Source organism: Entelurus aequoreus, linkage group LG07 (assembly GCF_033978785.1).
Source record: "Entelurus aequoreus isolate RoL-2023_Sb linkage group LG07, RoL_Eaeq_v1.1, whole genome shotgun sequence".
NCBI lineage: Eukaryota > Metazoa > Chordata > Actinopteri > Syngnathiformes > Syngnathidae > Entelurus > Entelurus aequoreus.
The window spans coordinates 56002056-56021273 of record NC_084737.1 but is presented as its reverse complement, the minus strand read 5'-3'; the positions used below and the strand labels follow the sequence as shown (position 1 = coordinate 56021273).

The window sequence follows — 19218 nt, the reverse complement described above, 5'->3', positions numbered from 1 at the left end:
ACGCGGTTCAGCTACACTTCTGTTAAAGTGCACCAAGCACTTATTCTTATTCTTATTTAGTTAGCATGGCTTTTTGTGTCCTCCTACATTGCAAAGTGTTATTTGCAGTCTGTTGCGACTTTTCCTTTTTTAAATTTTGTGTCATTAACAAGCATTATTGTGATGGGGCGATAAAATTAAAAGCTCAAACGTAGGCCAAATTGATATAATTTCTGTTGTATATTGTTGATATCGCACATAGCATTAGAAATGTACCGAAACAAAATGCCTAAGCGACCTTACCTTGGTTCTCTCAATGTTCAGGGACAGGAGCTGTACTCCAGATGACAGAGCTCCTTACCCTGTCTTTTCACTCCCAACACGAAGGTGCAATTCACCCTTTTCCAGCTGAGAACCATTAGCTCAGATTTAGAGGTGCTGAATCTCGTCCCAAAAGCTTAACGCTCTAAACGCTGAAAGTTGCAGCTTGATGAGGCCATGAGAACCACGTCATCCTTAAACAGCAGAAACAGGATACAGAGACCCCCAAACTGGACACAGCTTTCAAGCCAGTGTATTCGAAACAAATACTATTAAAGTTCAATTTAAACATATTTTGATGCAAACACAACACCTGAGGTATTTAAGTCGGTCCATCAATATCACAGAATGCAAAGAAACGGAAATGGAGTTGCCATGTTGCCAACACAGATGCATTCTTCTTTTGTCCAGCCAAGTTAAAAGTAGTTGTAGTCATGGTAAATTAACTTAACACTTATATCGATATAGCATGTGTGGTTAACTTGAGAATGTATTATTCCACCTCTTGTGCAGCATCCTCGAGTTTCTTCTTCTTCCACTCTGGCATCAAGTCATCTAACCAGCTCAGTTCTCTCTTGGTAAAGATGAAGTCCAGAAGCTTCCGGATGAAGACAAGCGCCAAGACCTGAAAAAAAGGAATGGATACAGAAACTACTGTAGAAGTCAGCAATGTTGGTGCACAACAGCACAGAAAGTGTATTGCTTTTACCATCATTGGGAAAACTATGGCGGCCTTGGATGTCTTGATGACCCACAGCATCACCAAACAACTAAGCTGGATGATGGTGAAGAGGTGAGCCTTCCTTAGTGGAACATGGCGAAGGTAAATGAAATCTGGCTGGTGTTTGGCCGGCATCCCAAACAGCCGGAGACGATCAAAGAACTGCAGAGTACAGAAATATTTTTTTTGAGATGATAGCAAGAAACAATATAAAACTAAATAATATGATTACATTTTTTTCCCTTTGTTACAGCTTTAGGCAGCGGGTAGGCATGCACAGATGACTGTACAGTCGTGCAACCGCTCCTCCACAGTTAATGCAACATTTCATCATTGAAAGAATAAAAAAGAATAGATCAAATAAAATAAAAAAACGGTTCCTCACCTGAATCCCTCGAAGTGAGGAGGCTCCCATGTAGAGAAACACTCCATACAGCACAGGCATTGGAATGAACTGCAATCGAAACCCATGTTTAAATAAAATACTTTACGTATTTATGTATCTATTCCGGACCTTCAACATCGACGTCATGAACACAGAGCAGCCCATCAAGGTGAAGATCATGAGGCCGGTGAAGCGTTGCTCGCGAATACCCAGGAACTTGGGCTGCTCACCAGGAGCAGAACACTCAGACTCCAGCTTCAAACTGTTGACATGGGAGATGGAGAGCACGGTGGCCGCCACAAACCACGGCAGACCCATCACAGAGCACACGCCCAGCATCACCCCGACCACAAACAAATCCAGGTGGTAGCCACAGCCTTTCTGGAAGATCAGAGCCAAGACCACAATGACTTATACAACTTTAAGTCAAGCTATGACGTAATTTACCGGTGTTAATGGACATACCTTCAGTTTGTGTTCCTTCCTGTTTATAATAACGGCGGTGATCTGTTGGTCCATGAAGATAAGGATTGTGCACAGGAGAGCAGGGATGAAGGTGATGATGGTGGTCCACCACGGATTAGGTCCCACAGGGTTGATCAGCCAGCCACGATCATCTCTGGTTGGCTAAAATCAATACAGAAAGGAAAGCTGTGACGTTTTACATCAATCCATCCATTTTCTTGCGTTTATCCAGGTCCAGATCGCAGGGGCAGCAGTCTCAGAAGGGAAGCCCAGGCTTACCAGTCTCCGGCCAATTCTCCCAAATCCACTAAAAGAACAAAGGCCTTACCAAACCAGCAGTGAGACCTAATCCCTCCAGCATGTCCTAGGTTAGCCCTGGCAAAAGGCATCTAAGAGGCATGTCTAAGCCACCTCAACTGGCTCCTCTACCCAGTAGCCAACACGGTAGAGGAGCCAGTTGAGGTGCAGGTATTCAACTAAAATTTAAATAGGTCCAGATACAAAACATTTTCTCATGTGAAAGTCCGGACATATGACAGTATTTTTCAAATAGGGTATGGCAACCCTCTGGGAGGGGTGGGAGGTCGCAGTGAAGTGACAGGGCGATCGCTGGAAGCAGAGGGACTCTCATTTGCAGGTTCCCTGTTTAAATGTGCCACTCGTCTGGAGCTAAATACCACATTAAAACGGGAGCAAGACCAAGTTATAAAAATAAATGCTCATGTATGATCCGCAGGTGGTTTGAATAGCTTTTTATATCCATTGTGTGTGTGGTCAGCTAATGGTAGAAGTAGCTAAAATTGTACTCATGTAAGAGTACTGTTACTTTAGAGTAATATGACTCATGTAAAGGTAAAAAGTTGTCATCCAAATATTTCCTTGAGTAAGTATTCCTTAAACCTACTCAAGTATTGAGTAACTTGTGGGTACCTTCTGATTTATTTAGTAGCTAGTCTTGGATAGATCTTGGAAGGACGAAAAAAATATTCTGGATTTCCTGGGATTTTAGAAAAAAAACTGGAATTTTTTGATGTCCTGACGAAGTGGAATGTTTTGATGGTGGAATGGTTGAAATGGGTTGAAAAATGTGGAATAAGTCATTAAAGTTAAAGTTACAGTACCAATGATTGTCACATACACACTAGGTGTGGCGAAATTATGGGTAAAATATGGATAAATATGGCTTTGAAAAAACGGGAATTCTGGGACTTCTTTGGACCCTAGTAAATTGGTACAGTAGTTTGAATTACCAGGATGAATGGAATGTGTTGAAGGTGAAATGGTTTGAATCAGTTGGAAAATGTGGGGATTGTAAAAGTTTGAAAAACGGCCAGTTCATTTTGAATGGGAAACATTTCCCAGAAAACAAGGAATTCTGTGAAGCCTGGGATTTTTGGAAAATTGTTGATGAAGAACCTACAAGTATTGAATGGATTGAACATTTTGATGGTGGGATGGTGTAAAATCGAATGAAACATTTGGAAGGTCTGGGAAGCACAAAAACGGTGAAATAAGAATAATAAAGAATAAAGAATAGATGAAAATGGTGTAGAATATTATATGCGTATATTAGGGTTGTCAAATGATTTACATTTTTCATCGCGATTGATCGCAGTTTGTCCATAGTCAATTCAAAATAAATGTAAGTTTTCATCATTAAAAAATATACTCTAGACCAGTGGTCCCCTTTTTGTAGCTGCGGACCGGTCAACGCTTGGGGGGGTGGGGGGGGGGGGGGGGGGTGTATTTTTAAAAAAAAATAAAAAAAAATATATATATATATTTTTTACATAAATAAATACAATCATGTGTGCTTACGGACTGTATCCCTGCGGACTGTATTGATCTATATTGATATATAATGTATATATTGTGTTTTTTATGTTGATTTCATAAAATTTTTTTTAAAAAAAATAAAAAATTAAATTTCTTGTGCGGCCTGGTACCAATCGGTCCGCGGCCCGGTACCGGTCCGCGGCCCGGTGGTTGGGGACCACTGCTCTAGACAGATCATTTTCAAGTTTTAATGACCATGACCGGACAATTAGTTTGCTTTAATTAAATGTTTTGAAACATGCTTTTTAAACAGCTCAGTGAAATAAGAGCATACACACTCTTTTAAAGAGAATTAAACACAAACAAAAACCTGCATTCCGTTGGTGCCTTACCAGATTTTGTGTTTTGTAGAAATATAGAATTTGTATTCTTCCTATAGAAGCACTTGCGTTAACAGGAGCAACACTATGTTTAGATATCAGTTTTACACATTATTAACACAAAATCTGGATTGTTGGCCCTGCACTCTTCAGCATCTACATACTGCCGCTGGGTGACATCATACGCAAATAAGGTGTTAACATTCACTGTTATGCTGATGACACCCTACTCTACATGCCCCTAACGCTTACCAACAGGCCAGATTGTAGTCACCTGGAGGCGTGTCTAAATTAAATTAAACAATTGATGTCAAGCAACTTTTTGCATCTGAATGCTACGAAAACGGAAATGCTGTCCAGCTCGACATCGACACCTACTTAATAATACCACCTTAACATTTGACAAGAAAACAATTACACAAAGCGAGTGGGTAAAGAATCTTGGTATCATCTTCGGGCCTCTCTCATTTGAGTCACACATTAAAGGCCTACTGAAATGAATTTTTTTTATTTAAACGGGGATAGCAGATCCATTCTATGTGTCATACTTGATCATTTCGCGATATTGCTATATTTTTGCTGAAAGGATTTAGTATAGAACAACGACGATAAAGTTCGCAACTTTTGGTCGCTGATAAAAAAAAGCCTTGCCTATACCGGAAGTAGCGTGATGTCACAGGAGGAAGAATTCCTCACAATTCCCCGTTGTTTACAATGGAGCGAGAGAGATTCGGACCGAGAAAGCGACGATTACCCCATTAATTTGAGCGAGGATGAAAGATTCGTGGATGAGGAACGTTAGAGTGAAGAACTAGAGAGGCAGTGCAGGGTGTATCTTTTTTCGCTCTGACCGTAACTTAGATACAAGGTCTCATTGGATTCCACACACTCTCCTTTTTCTATAGTGGATCACGGATTTGTATTTTAAACCACCTCGGATACTATATCCTCTTGAAAATGAGAGTCGAGAACGCGAAATGGACATTCACAGTGACTTTTATCTCCACGACAATACATCAGCGAAGCTCTTTAGCTACTGAGCTAACGTGATAGCATCTGGCTCAAATGCAGATAGAAACAAAATAAATAAATCCCTGACTGGAAGGATAGACAGAAGATCAACAATACTATTAAACCATGTACATGTAACTACACGGTTAATCATTCTCAGCCTGGCAAAGCTTAACAATGCTGTTGCTAACGACGCTGAAGCTAACTTAGCAACTTAGCAACCGGACCTCACAGAGCTATGATAAAAACATTAGCGCTCCACCTACGCCAGCCAGCCCTCATCTGCTCATCAACACCCGTGCTCACCTGCGTTCCAGCGATCGACGGCGCGACGAAGGACTTCACCCGATCACAGATGTCTGCTATCCAAGTAAGTCCTCTTTGAGTCGTCTTTGTTGTGTTGCTACAGCCAGCCGCTAATACACCGATCCCACCTACAACTTTCTTCTTTGCAATCTCCATTGTTCATTAAACAAATTAGAAAAGATTCACCAACACAGATGTCCTGAATACTGTGGAATTGTTCGATGAAAACAGAGCAGTTTGTATGGTGACACATTGGGTACGAATACTTCCGTTGCCGTCGTGACGTCACGCGCATACGTCATCATACATAGACGTTTCCAACCGGAAGTTTAGCAGGAAATTTAAAATTGCACTTTATAAGTTAACCCGCCCGTATTGGCATGTGTTGCAATGTTAAGATTTCCTCATTGATATATAAACTATCAGACTGCGTGGTCGGTAGTAGTGGGTTTCAGTAGGCCTTTAAGAGTGTTACTAAAACAACCTTTTTTGTCTACTAGCGATGCTGAGATCATTATTCATTATTATTTTCGGGTCTCCCTATGTCTAGCATTAAAAGATTACAGTTGGTACAAAATGCGGCTGCTAGACTTTTGACAAGAACAAGAAAGTTTGATCATCACGCCTATATTAGCTCACCTGCACTGTCTTCCTGTGCACTTAAGATGCGACTCTAAGGTTTTACTACTTACGTATAAAATACTAAACTGGCTAGCTCCATCCTATCTTGCTGATTGTATTGTACCATATGTCCCGGCCAAAAACCTGTGTTCAAAGAACTCCGGCTTATTAGTGATTCCCAGAGCCCAAAAAAAGTCTGCAGGTTTAGAGCGTTTTCTATTCGGAAGCACATCTGCGGTCCCTTCCAAGGTTTCTCATTGTGACCATTGGGTTGAGTTTTTTCTTGCCCTGATGTGGGATCTGAGCAGAGGATGTCGTAGTCGCTTGTGCAGCTCTTTGTGATTAAGGGCTATATAAGTAAACTTCGATTGATTGATTTATTGATAGTTATGATCGTGCTTTGATTGTCAAAGATGTTTGCTTCTGATATTCTGTACATGTTGCACAAGTTACATGTATTCATATCTCTGCACGACAATGTCTTAACCTTTAATGCAATCTTTCCCCTGTTAAACATTCTGTATTTGCAAACTATCAATCAGAACACGTTATAAAATAATATACTGTAGCAAAGGTAATACTGTGTAGTGAACTGTAATTACCCAATGTGGGCTGCAGAGGGCAGTAGCAGGCATACCTGCAGTATTAAACCTAGTCTCAGTGGGAGCGAAGAAGACGGAGCAGTCATGTTGTGTGTGTTGCGCTTCTGTTATTGATTGAGTTTGACAGTGCTATTTGTGAACATAAATGAAAGGCTGACTTGTTCAAAGACAGTCTACAGCCGTAATATCGCCATTGCTATTATAATACACTTGATTTCAATCTGCCAGAAAGCATTTATTTAGGTAGAAATATCACAGAATAACGTTACAAAACAACTGTGACACAGCATCTATCCATCCATCCATTTTCTAGCGTTTTTCCCTTTTGCGGACGCGGAGGGTGCTGGAGCCTATCTCAGCTGCATTCGGGCGGAAGGGGGGGTACACTCTAGACATGTCGCCACCTCATCGCAGGGCCAACACAGATAGACAGACAACATTCACACTCACATTCACACACTAGGGCCAATTTAGTGTTTCCAATCAACCTATCCACAGGTGCATATCTTTGGAGGTGGGAGGAAGCCGGATGATAGACGATATTTTGTTGATTAGACCGGATGTGAAGCGTAGTGGTATTATTTTGAAGCCGGACGTGTGTGATTGGTATGAGAAAATACTTATGACGAAAGTCTTCGAATAAAGTCACCAAGGGTGGCAAATCGTATAGGCTTTCGAGACAGGTTTTATTTTTAGTAACAGACGGGCCATTGAAAAAGTATCTATAAGCATTAGGTTTAAGCTTGGCATGATATACATTTTCAGAGCAATTATCTAATACATTAATTAAGTTACACTTATCAGGTTGCACCGTACAACAGATATTTGTTGACAGAAGTCACTATCCAGTCGTTTTGTAACACTGACCGATTGTGAGAACTAGGGCAGTCTTTGACTAAGGAATTTTACAGTCGCTTTTGATTTGTTAGATTGTGCACATAGTCGAAAAACAATCTCACATTTTTTGTATGGTAGCATGTAAGCTACATTTATGCTAGCAAAAGCACAGCTAATGGGGATCTAAACAAATAAACAAAATTCATTCTTGACTTTTTTCACCACAAAAAGGCTAAAACACTAAATAAACAAATAAACACGGCAGATAAAGGATAGTTAAGAGAGTTCCTCAGAACAACCCAGCTGAGGTCAGCTCGGCTCTGGCTATTACACTACCGGGTTTTAGGAAATGGTAAAATATGAAATAGATAGACATGATGCAAACAATCCCCAATTAATCAACAAAAGCTGCAACGGTGGGTAGTAGTGCACTATATTTACTCTATTATATTTACTTAAGTAACTTTTTGGATAAATTGTACTTGTCAGACTAGTTTTAATGTAACATTTTACTACTTTTACTCGGTTACTTTGAGCTTTATTGCTCTTGCAACATTTATTCATATCATAATTGTGTGAATATAATGTTATATACACACTTGAGCTGTCAAAGTTAACGAGATAATAACGCATTGACTATAAGTTTCTTTAACGGTGATCATCTTTTAAACGTGCGATTAACATGCATACGCCTTGACTCCTTTTTGTCCCTCAGCCCGTTCCATAGTTTGGTGATATGTAATGGAGTCCAGTTAACGTGGAGCCACAAGCAGGGAAAATAGCGAGCAGAAATGTGCAAAGAAAGCGGGACGTATAGAAGTTTCAGGTTCAAAACCATGGCAAGTTGTTCAGACAAGACAAGACAATTTTATCTTCAATCACCGTGGGACGACTGTTACAGGGTGATTATATTGACATACTGCGCCACCCTGTGGCAGCCACGGTGACCTCACCTATAACATATCCCTGCGTCACGTGTGTTTACCTCTGTTGTACTTCCTACATGCAGCCTGAATACACGGTACTGAGACACAGCAGGACTCTTGTCATCTTTATAATGCACCGCACCACATAACAACGACACCATTGGAGTGAACGCTGATGGCTTCCAGAGAGGAGAGCTTCATGTCCATGTTTACATTACAGTTAAGTGCATTATTAACATAAAATGTAGATTGTTACTCGAACTGCGTTAGCACAATTGAATAAAAGCTAAGCAGAAAATTAGACGGTAGAGAGGAAGGACTGTAAATTGGTTGAAGTGTAAAATTAATTTCCTTGAGATGCCATACCAGGTTCAATCTCACATCATTAGTCATCAAAAGTCTCATCAATTTTAATGAAATACTCCATAAATCTCAAGTTATGTACTGGGTAAATCTGCATTCTTCTTCGCTTGACCAAAACATTTAAATTTGATAACACCACCCCCCCCCCCCACCCCCTCACCCACACCTACTCTTGTGCGATAGGTCAGGGGTCGAGAGTGAAAGAATTACGTGTAGAGATGTCCGATAATGGCTTTTTTGCCGATATCTGATATTCCGATATTGTCCAACTCTTAATTACCGATTCCGATATCAACCGATACCGATATATACAGTCGTGGAATTAACACATTATTATGCCTAATTTTGTTGTGATGCCCTGCTGGATGCATTAAACAATGTAACTTTACCATGAATTGATTAACGTGGACCCCGACTTAAATAAGTTGAAAAACGTATTCGGATGTTACCATTTAGTGGTCAATTGTACTGAACATGTACTGTACTGTGCAATCTACTAATAAAAGTTTCAATCAATCAATCAAAAACAAGGTTTTCCAAAATAAGAGAACAATTGCAACTCCAGTTATGGAAAGAAGTGCCAACATGGCACTGCCATATTTTTATTATTGAAGTCACAAAGTGCATTATTTTTGTGGATCAAATCCGTGATCCACAATAGAAAAAGGAGAAAGTGTGCAATCCAATGAGCCCTTGTACCTAAGTTACGGTCAGAGCGAAAAAAGATACGTTCTGCACTGCACTCTAGTCCTCATCTACGAATCTTTCATCCTTGCTCAAATTAATGGGGTAATCGTCGCTTTCTCGGTCCGAATCGCTCTCGCTGCTGGTGTAAACAATGGGGAAATGTGAGGAGCCTTTCAACCTGCGATGTCACGCTACTTCCGGTACAGGCAAGGCTTTTTTTATCAGCGACCAAAAGTTGCGAACTTTATCGTCGATGTTCTCTACTAAATCCTTTCAGCAAAAATATGGCAATATCGCGAAATGATCAAGTATGACACATAGAATGGATCTGCTATGCCCGTTTGAATAAAAAAAAAATCATTTCAGTAGGCCTTTAAGAGGAGGCATGGCTTAATCACCAGTTATGGCTTTGAATTTTGAATATAAAACATTCTGATCCAAACACAACATTGGGTATCAGAAAGGCCTAGACTTACTTTAAACTTGCTGGGAACTTGTAGTTTCGGTGAAGGAATGCCCAGTGCGTAGTCCACCAGAACCATGGTGAAGATGGTGATGAAAACTGCAAAGTCACTGATGATGGCCCGCACCTGAACAAAAACATGGACAAATACTTATTTTTATATAGAATCCTGCATGACTTGTGGTGTAGCTTTCGACCACTAGGTGGTTACATGACTTTAGTGATTTTGGTACTGGCCTTGGTAGGGAAGTACCGCCTTGTCTTGAACTCCTTGAGGAAGGCGGACATGAAGACGGTGGTGAAGAAGAGGACCACACACCAGAAGAGGACGTCAGGGATATAAGGGCCGTGGGGGCCACATGCAGTACCCCTGAAATCCCCGTGCAGTTCTTCGCACTCCTACTGGCACCAAAGGACACAATGAGGATGACTGACTGTAAATCCTGCAAAGCTCTTGCCCACATGTCTTTGATCCCTGTCCCATTTTACACAAGTCATGGTGGATCAAATATTGTAGCATCATGAATAAGACATTAGAGACTGAAAAACGGAAGTTACTTTCAAAATAAAATTCTAAATTTCACACTAGGCCAGTGGTAAAAGGTAAATGGGTTATACTTGTATAGCGCTTTTCTACCTTCAAGGTACTCAAAGCGCTTTGACACTATTTCCACATTCACCCATTCACACACACATTGATGGCTGGAGCTGCCATGCAAGGCCCTAACCACGACCCATCAGGAGCAAGGGTGAAGTGTCCTGCTCAAGGACACAACAGACGTGACCAGGTTGGTAGAAGGTGGGGATTCAACCAGGAACCCTAAGGTTGCTGGCATGGCCACTCTCCCAACCGCGCCACGCAGTCCCCTGGTTCTCTGTGGTTCTCAAACTATTTTTCCCAAGTACATAATGACAAATATTAGAATACAGTAACATAGTAGGCCTATGTATTCAATAAAAACAAGGCAGATGTTTTATTTATTTAAGTATATTTAATATGTTTGGCCACTGTAACATTACACATTGAGTTGTAACACTGTAATGTTGTGAAAATGGGCACGGCCCCTTTAAGAGACTGAGTTCACGAGTCTCTCACGTGATCCCGGAAGTAAAAGGTTCACAACATTGAGAGCGGTAGCGATGCCGGTAAAGCGTACAGCGGAGTATGATTAATGTTTGAAAGTGTTCATTAAACACAGTTCTATAAAGCAAGAGTGGACATCACGTTTCTACATTGGCGACGAGGATACGGAGCACAAGCTGTGAAAGAACCCACTGATTTTGATCTGCCCCATTCACTGCACGGAGCAGTATCATGACACGCTACGAAGCTGATCGGCCGTAAGTGAAAACCATTGAATCAACCATACATGCTACTCCACTGCTAACCAGCACTACAGACAGAACGAAAGAGAGATTCAAATAAATACAATTAAATTAAAATAACAACGAACACAAGCTAGATGGCGGCATTAGCTGGGCTCCCGCAATTCCCACACTTCAATATCAGCACTGAACCCGCCTCCCTCTCCTCAAAATGGAAGAAATGGATGTTGCGTTTTGAAACGTTTCTCACTGCAGCAACCATAACGGATGCTATGCTACTGTATTATGCTGGGGAACCAGTGCAAGATATTTTTGAGACTTTTACTGAAAAAGGAGAGGCAAAGGACTATGATAAAGCAGTTGAGCTACTCACCGCATACTTTAGCCCAAGTCGTAATGTGGAGTTTGAAATCTACACGTTTAGACAAGCAAAACAAAACGAGGGAGAAACAATGGATGCATTCCATACCAGACTCAGGAATCTGGCCCAAAACTGTGAATTCAATGACGAAAATAAAGAAATAAAATCACAAATCATACTCAGCTGCATGTCGTCACGGCTCAGGAGGAGAGCATTAAGAGACCCTAGGATGACTCTCAAAGACCTACTGGATCTTGCCAGGGCATTCGAAACATCTGAATTTCAAGCTTCTGGCATGGAAAACAAAAATAACACAGGATAGATTGCAGCCATAGCTAGCACAAGCAACAAAAGACGGACAGGCTCGCTGCCCCAAAGATCAAAGATGAACAGTGCACAACAACAACAACAACAATCCAAAACAACATGCAGGAATTGTGGGGGCACATTTCCTCACCAGGGAAGACAATCAGCATGCCCGGCAAAAGGCGTCTCGTGTAATGCATGTGGGAAACTCAATCATTATGCGCGCTGCTGTCTCTCACAACAGACAACCAAACAAACACACAGCATGTACAAAACAACAGCACGTAACTATAAACAAGTCAGATCACTTCAGACTGATGTAGAGGAACTACCTCACACCTCTGTCAGCCATGTAGCTACACAAGACTCAAGCACAGATGACGAGTACCTATTTGTCACAAGCACAGCTGGTGGCATCCTACCACCAGTGCGGCAGCTTGTGATAGCTGGTGAAAACATGAACGTTCTAGTCGACTCAGGTGCTTCAGCCAACATCCTTGATGAGACAGCCTTCGGCACAATACAGTCAAATGTAAAGCTCGAACAAGCTAGAAAGAAAATATTTCCCTATGGTTCAAACACCCCACTCCCACTCAGAGGAAAAGTAAACACAACAGTCTCGGCAAATGGCAAAACTGTACAAGCAACTTTCTATGTGGCTGAAGGAGCTCATGGCTCCCTACTGGGACACACAACAGGAACTGAATTAGGCCTACTGCACGTAGTGTGTTGCACGCAGACCAAGAAGCAGGACATGTCCAAGGCTCAAGAGCTACTCCTGCAATATCCAAATCTCACCACTGGAAACTAAAGAATTTCCAAGTCAAGCTACACATCGACGACAGCGTACGGCCTGTAGTCCAACCACATCGTCGCATTCCTTTCCACATGCAAAAGAAAGTAGAGCAGGAACTGCAACACCTAGAAGACCAGGGCATTATTGAGAAAGTTCATGGCCCAACGCCATGGGTGTCCCCCATCGTAGCGACTCCAAAACCCCAAAATCCTGAAAAAATCCGTCTCTGCATTGACATGCGCCTGCCCAACACAGCTGTCCAGAGAGAAAGGCACATATCACCAACAGTGGATGACATCATACACGATCTCAACGGTGCAACTATCTTCTCAAAGCTGGACCTCAACGCAGGATACCATCAACTGGAATTAGCACCCGAATCGAGATACATCACCACAATTTCGACACATGTGGGACTCAGGAGATATACGAGGCTCATCTTTGGAATATCGTCGGCAGCAGAAGTTTTCCAGCACACTATTCAAAACGTGCTGCACGGAATACCAGGGGTCAGAAATTTCAGTGACGATAATATCATATTTGGGGCCACACCTGCAGATCACGATCGTTCCATGGAGGCAGTCTTCAAGAGACTCGCTGAGAACAACCTCACAATCAATGAACAAAAGTGTGAGTTTAACAAACAGTCTTTGGAATGTTATGGCTATGTCTTTTCAAAAGATGGTGTCTCACCTGACCCTAAGAAGATCCAGGCCATCACACACATGCCGCTGCCTCAGAATCAGAGTGAAGTCCGCAGTCTACTAGGAATGGCCAACTACAGTGCTCGCTTCATTCCAGACTTCTCATCAATCACCCAGCCGATTCGTGAACTTACAAAGAAAGATGCAGCCTGGCACTGGACAGATAAACATACAAATGCCCTGAATCAGCTAAAAGACAGACTAATCAGCCACCCAGTCATGAGCTACTTCCATCTAGGAAGAAAGACAACAGTCATTGTGGATGCAAGCCCGGTTGGTCTCGGCGCCATCCTTGCACAGACAGACAAAACAAACAACAAAACGCACATTGTGGCCTACGCCAGCAGAGCCCTGACTCCAGTGGAACAAGGGTACTCCCAGACTGAGCGGGAAGCACTTGCAATAGTCTGGAGTTGCGAACACTTCCACCTGTACCTATATGGATCGGATTTTGTCATGGTCACAGACCACAAACCACTGGAACTGATTTTCAACAATCCGAAGTCCAAACCCCCAGCACACATAGAAAGATGGGCTCTCAGACTCCAACCCTACAAGTTCAAAGTAGTCCACAAAGCGGGGAAATCCAATCCAGCAGACTATATGTCACGCCACCCGCAAACTCTCCACAAGTGTATGACAACTGATGACATTGATACTGAGATCCATGTCAGGTTCATCGCAGAACATGCAATCCCCAAAGCAATGACTCTCCAAGAAGTGCAACGAGAGACAGTCAAGGATCCAGTGCTGCTACACCCGAAAAAAGTGATTCACTCTGGCGACTGGACCCAGCTGTATGACGGCCCCTCGGAATTTGATCGCTCAATGTTAAAAGCCTTTCACAACGTCAGGGAAGAGCTCACAGTCCTGGATGACGGCAGCCTCATCCTTAGAGGCAACAGACTGGTACTGCCACAAACGCTACAAACTAGAGCTCTAGCTCTCGCTCATGAAGGACATCAAGGAGTAGTTAAGACCAAGCAGCAACTCCGAGAAAAGGTCTGGTTCCCTGGAATAGACAAGCAAGCAGAAGAACTAGTGTCTCAGTGCATCCCATGTCAGTCATCAGTACCGAGAACGGAACACCAGCCACTACAAATGTCTGAACTCCCAACTGGACCCTGTAAAAATGTCTCCGTGGACTTTTGCGGTCCCCTACCCTCCGGTGATTACCTGTTTGTTATGCTGGACGAATACTCAAGATTCCCCTTTGTCGAGATCACATCCTCAACCACAGCACACACAATAATCCCTGTCATGGATAAAATATTTTCCTTGGTGGGCACGCCAGAAGTCGTCAAGAGTGACAACGGACCCCCATTCTCAGGCAATATATTCTGTGATTTTGCTCACTACCTCGGTTTCCACCACAGGAAAATCACACCATACTGGCCACAGGCCAATGCAGTAGTTGAAAGATTCAACAGACCTTTAATCAAGGCTGTGCACACTGCCATGGTCGAAGGTAAGCCATGGAAGCAAGAATTGTACAAGTTCCTTCGCAACTATCGCGCCACTCCTCACCACACCACCAACCGGTCTCCAGCAGAATTATTCTTTGGTCGACCCATGTCAATAAAACTGCCCTCCATCTCTCACCCCACCGACGACAACGACCTCAGGCAAACTGATGCACTAAGGAAGACGCAAATGAAACTATATGCGGATGAAAGGAGGAATGCCGTGCACTCACAGTTGAAACAGGGTGATGTTGTCCTGATACGTCAGAGGAGAACCGGGAAAATGGTCACACCATTCAACCCCAAGCCATACAAGGTCATCTCAGTGAAAGGAACAATGGTCACCGCAAAAAGACAGGGACATGAAGTCACCAGGCACAGGTCCCTGTATAAGATTCTCAAACACCAACCATTTGTCCCACTGAATTGTGACAGTGACAGCAGTGATGATGATGATGATGATGATGAGGACAGTACCGGTGATCAGATTCATGACCAGGATCAACAACGACAACAACCAGGTCCGGATCAAGACCAGAGGAGATACCCTGTCAGAGCCGACAGACGACTCCCAAGGAGACTCTTGGACTGAATTAACCTTTGAACTTCTATTTGCTCCTGTATACTAATGTCAGGAGGCATTTATTATCCAGTTAAAATATTTGTATTGTATTGTCATTGTGAAAGTTTGAACTGGCAAAATCTTTAGTTTGACTTAAGTTAAGTGTCACCATACAGTTCTTTTTTTTTAACAGAAACAAGGACATTTACTTTGAAAGAAAAGGAGGGATGTAATGTTGTGAAAATGGGCACGGCCCCTTTAAGAGACTGAGTTCACGAGTCTCTCACGTGATCCCGGAAGTAAAAGGTTCACAACATTGAGAGCGGTAGCGATGCTGGTAAAGCGTACAGCGGAGTATGATTAATGTTTGAAAGTGTTCATTAAACACAGTTCTATAAAGCAAGAGTGGACATCACGTTTCTACAAACACTGTGTTTGAATATAGGAAAATAAAACATTGTACTTTAATTAAGTGACTCTTTGGCATGCCACAATATGGTACATGCACCACAGTTTGAGAATCCCTGCACTAGGCCAGTCATACTACCGTTCGTTTACCTACCTATCACATTTTTCCTGGTCCTACTGCAATTTCCCTGACTTGATTATTTCCAGTTTTATTTCGAGACATTCTGATTAATTATATTGTGGAAGGTGGTGGCTGTTTATAACCTGTGAGGAACGATTGCATTACAATCATTCAATGCTAAAGGAGGTGAAGTGTGCCATGCTTTCGCGCGGATCAGTGCACTCACCAAATGTGCCAAACTTTAGGTGTGAAGGGGACCCAGGCACAGAAAGATTGGTGAGTCGGCCCGTAGAAACGGACTTGATCTTGAAAATATTTGTTCTGGCTTTGTATTCAGGTCAAATGGTTTAATACCGTATGAAATGTCATCTGTCCAAAATACTGACAATTAATATTGTATGTTAGTTTTGATTTTGGTGGTGGTCTGTTTTACACTTAATGACACTAAGTTCACATGTATCAATTATTTTTTAGATTCAAGCTTCATGGGTTCATATTAATTCTCTTGATATGCAAAGTAAGAGAGATGTCAAGAGTCAAGAGCATTCTTGTCAACCTTCTCGTTTTGTCCTTTTTTGGCAATTTGTGATGAAAATCAAAATGCCTTATTTTACTTAATTTCCCAAGAAATTTCCCAAATGTTGTAATAGGTATGGTCAAGGGGCAGAGTACACCTGCATCTTACCAACAACAAAACATTTTTGATAATGTTTTAGACGCACAATTAGCATTTGTGTGAATGTTTTGGTCCTCACACAAGCCGATTGTACTTTAAGTCCAGCATGTTTGGCTACAGGGGTCGGCAACCCAAAATGTTGAAAGAGCCATATTGGACCAAAAATACAAAAACAAATCTGTCTGGAGCCGCAAAAAATTAAAAGCCATATTACATACAGATAGTGTGTCATGAGATATACATTGAATTAAGATGACTTAAAGGAAACTAAATGACCTCAAATATACCTACAAATGAGGCATAATGATGCAATATTATGTACATATAGCTAGCCTAAATAGCATGTTAGCATCGATTAGCTTGCAGTCATGCAGTGACCAAATATGTCTGATTAGCACTCCACACAAGTCAATAACATCAACAAAACTCACCTTTGTGCATTAATGCACAACGTTAAAAGTCTGGTGGACAAAATGAGACAGAAAAAGAAGTGGCATAAAACACGTCCTAGAAAGTCGGAGAAAGTTATACATGTAAACAAACTACGGGGAGTTCAAGGACCGCCAAAATTAGTAGGACAAAATGGCGTTCGCCAAATACTCGAATCAGTGAAGCATGTTTAATATAAACAGTGTGCTTTATAACAATTAGGGAGGTTTGTGTCATGTTTGTCGTCCTGCGGAAACCATATCAAAACAAAAAATATATTTTTTTCCCCTCATCTTTTTCCATTTTTTCCTACATTTTTGAAAAAGCTCCACAGAGCCACTAGGGCGGCGCTAAAGAGCCGCATGCGGCCCTAGAGCCGCGGGTTGCCGACCCCTGGGCTAGTAGGACTGATCCGTGCCCAGTCAAATCTCACTTCCCCTCAGAGGTAGGCCAGAGCACACACCGTAGCGGAGTCATGCAATGACCGATTGATACTTGTGGGTGATTAAAAATAACAGACACAATTTATAATATGAATAAAATAAAAAGACTCCAAATTATCTGAAAGTCAAACCCACAGCACACTACATTTTTGTGCGCAATAAAAGTTTACTGAATTCAATTAAGAATCTCTCAAGAACTATTGTCACTGTAAAGGCAGATACAGATATTGGACTGGATATCAATAGATCTCAGTGAGTTGTGTATTGTAATTATCTGAAGCTTATTTACCTTAACTTCCAACATAGTCCAGTTGACATGGGAGGCCGTGATGTTCCTCTTCTCCCAGAACTGCAGCGTATCATTGCTGGGATGACTGGGTTCCACACAAGCGCACCTATGGAGAGCAATGTTGATAAACCAGCAAACTTGATCATGTGGTATGAAGTGATCTTTGTGATGTACGCACATCACGGATGTTCTGACCCAAGAATAAGCAAAATCGTCACTTGATAGAAATAGTTAAACTTGAATGGAGTGCTCACAATGTTAATGACTTCATGGGGCCAAGGTTGAAACAGTTGGTTTCATAATTCAGTAAAAATCAGTAGTGTTCTTGCTTTGATTTATAGAAATAACTGCTTAACTTTTGGAAGTCTCTCCCCCCGTCCCCATCCCATCCCCCGTAAATAATTCAATGTATATACTCTGATGATTAACTTGTATGATGACTGTATTAGGCTGATAGTATGTATTTGTACCATGAATTGATTAACGTGGACCCCGACTTAAACAAGTTGAAAAACTTATTGGGGTGTTACCATTTAGTGGTCAATTGTACGAAATATGTACTGCACTGTGCAATCTACTAATAAAAGTTTCAATTCATCAATCAAACAATAATGTGTTACTGCAACTTGGGAATGATAGTGTGCATCATGTTTTTATCTATTTGTTTCTATTACAAACGTCTACCGTCGACTTATTTTACTTCTGAAGGCAACAATTTCATAAAAACTTACGAATACTGCGTCAGTTTCTGAAGGTCGTTGTTTTTATTGATGGGGTAGTGCACGCCTAGGTGGAGCAGTTTCTCTAGAGCCTCGTAGATGAAGATGATGCAGATGAGGGCTGCAAAGGCTTCCTCTGTAAAACGTGTGATGTAGCAAACAAGCGAGCTGGCATCTGTGGCCACCAACAGGAGACAGAAAAATGCTGTCCACAGGCCAATGCAGGCCCTCAGGGAGAGGTAGGATAGCCCATAGTCCCTAAGAGAGGATAGGTAGAGTTTCAGACATGGCTTCTCTCCTTAAGATTATCCATGAAGACAGAGAACATTGTACCAAAAAAAAACACACACTTGCAGAATTTGAAGAGAATCTTCTCAAACACAAGAACCGGACCTGTGCTCCCAAGGATTGTAAGAGGCTGCCCAGCAAAAAGCGAGTAGGCAATACCAGTCATGGAAGCCCCAAACAAGGACTCGATAGCACTCTGAAACACAAGACCGAAGTTAATGGCTCAAATATCGTACAGCAAAACCCGCTTAAATTACGTTGACATTTTATAACAACCCATCTTTGTGGACTATTTCATCAAATCCTGGTCCACCATAGCGTAAATTAAGGTCAACATACATGAGTGTCTGCTTTTGAAAGCCCAAGGAGTAATTTCTAATGATGTGTTGTATTATTGTTAACTTCATAATTACTGTATTTCTAAGCAGCGTAAAAGCACAACATAACTACTGTCCAGTACCACAGCATTAAAATGTGTACACAG

General features: G+C 41.8%; 1 protein-coding gene across 4 annotated transcripts in view; it reads right to left on the bottom strand.

Annotated features, from left to right (window-relative positions):
* Positions 1-19218, bottom strand: part of LOC133654059 (sodium-driven chloride bicarbonate exchanger-like) — a 111227-nt gene that overhangs the window by 24129 nt on the left and 67880 nt on the right. For all 4 annotated transcript variants that reach the window (XM_062054021.1, XM_062054023.1, XM_062054022.1 and 1 more), the window contains 10 exons: positions 18797-18930; positions 18459-18704; positions 17728-17833; positions 10081-10242; positions 9857-9970; positions 1872-2033; positions 1536-1787; positions 1407-1475; positions 1010-1183; positions 803-925 (listed from right to left, as the gene is read on the bottom strand). In XM_062054021.1, coding sequence (XP_061910005.1) covers positions 803-925; positions 1010-1183; positions 1407-1475; positions 1536-1787; positions 1872-2033; positions 9857-9970; positions 10081-10242; positions 17728-17833; positions 18459-18704; positions 18797-18930 — 1542 coding nt within the window. The remainder of the gene's footprint in view (positions 1-802; positions 926-1009; positions 1184-1406; positions 1476-1535; positions 1788-1871; positions 2034-9856; positions 9971-10080; positions 10243-17727; positions 17834-18458; positions 18705-18796; positions 18931-19218) is intronic.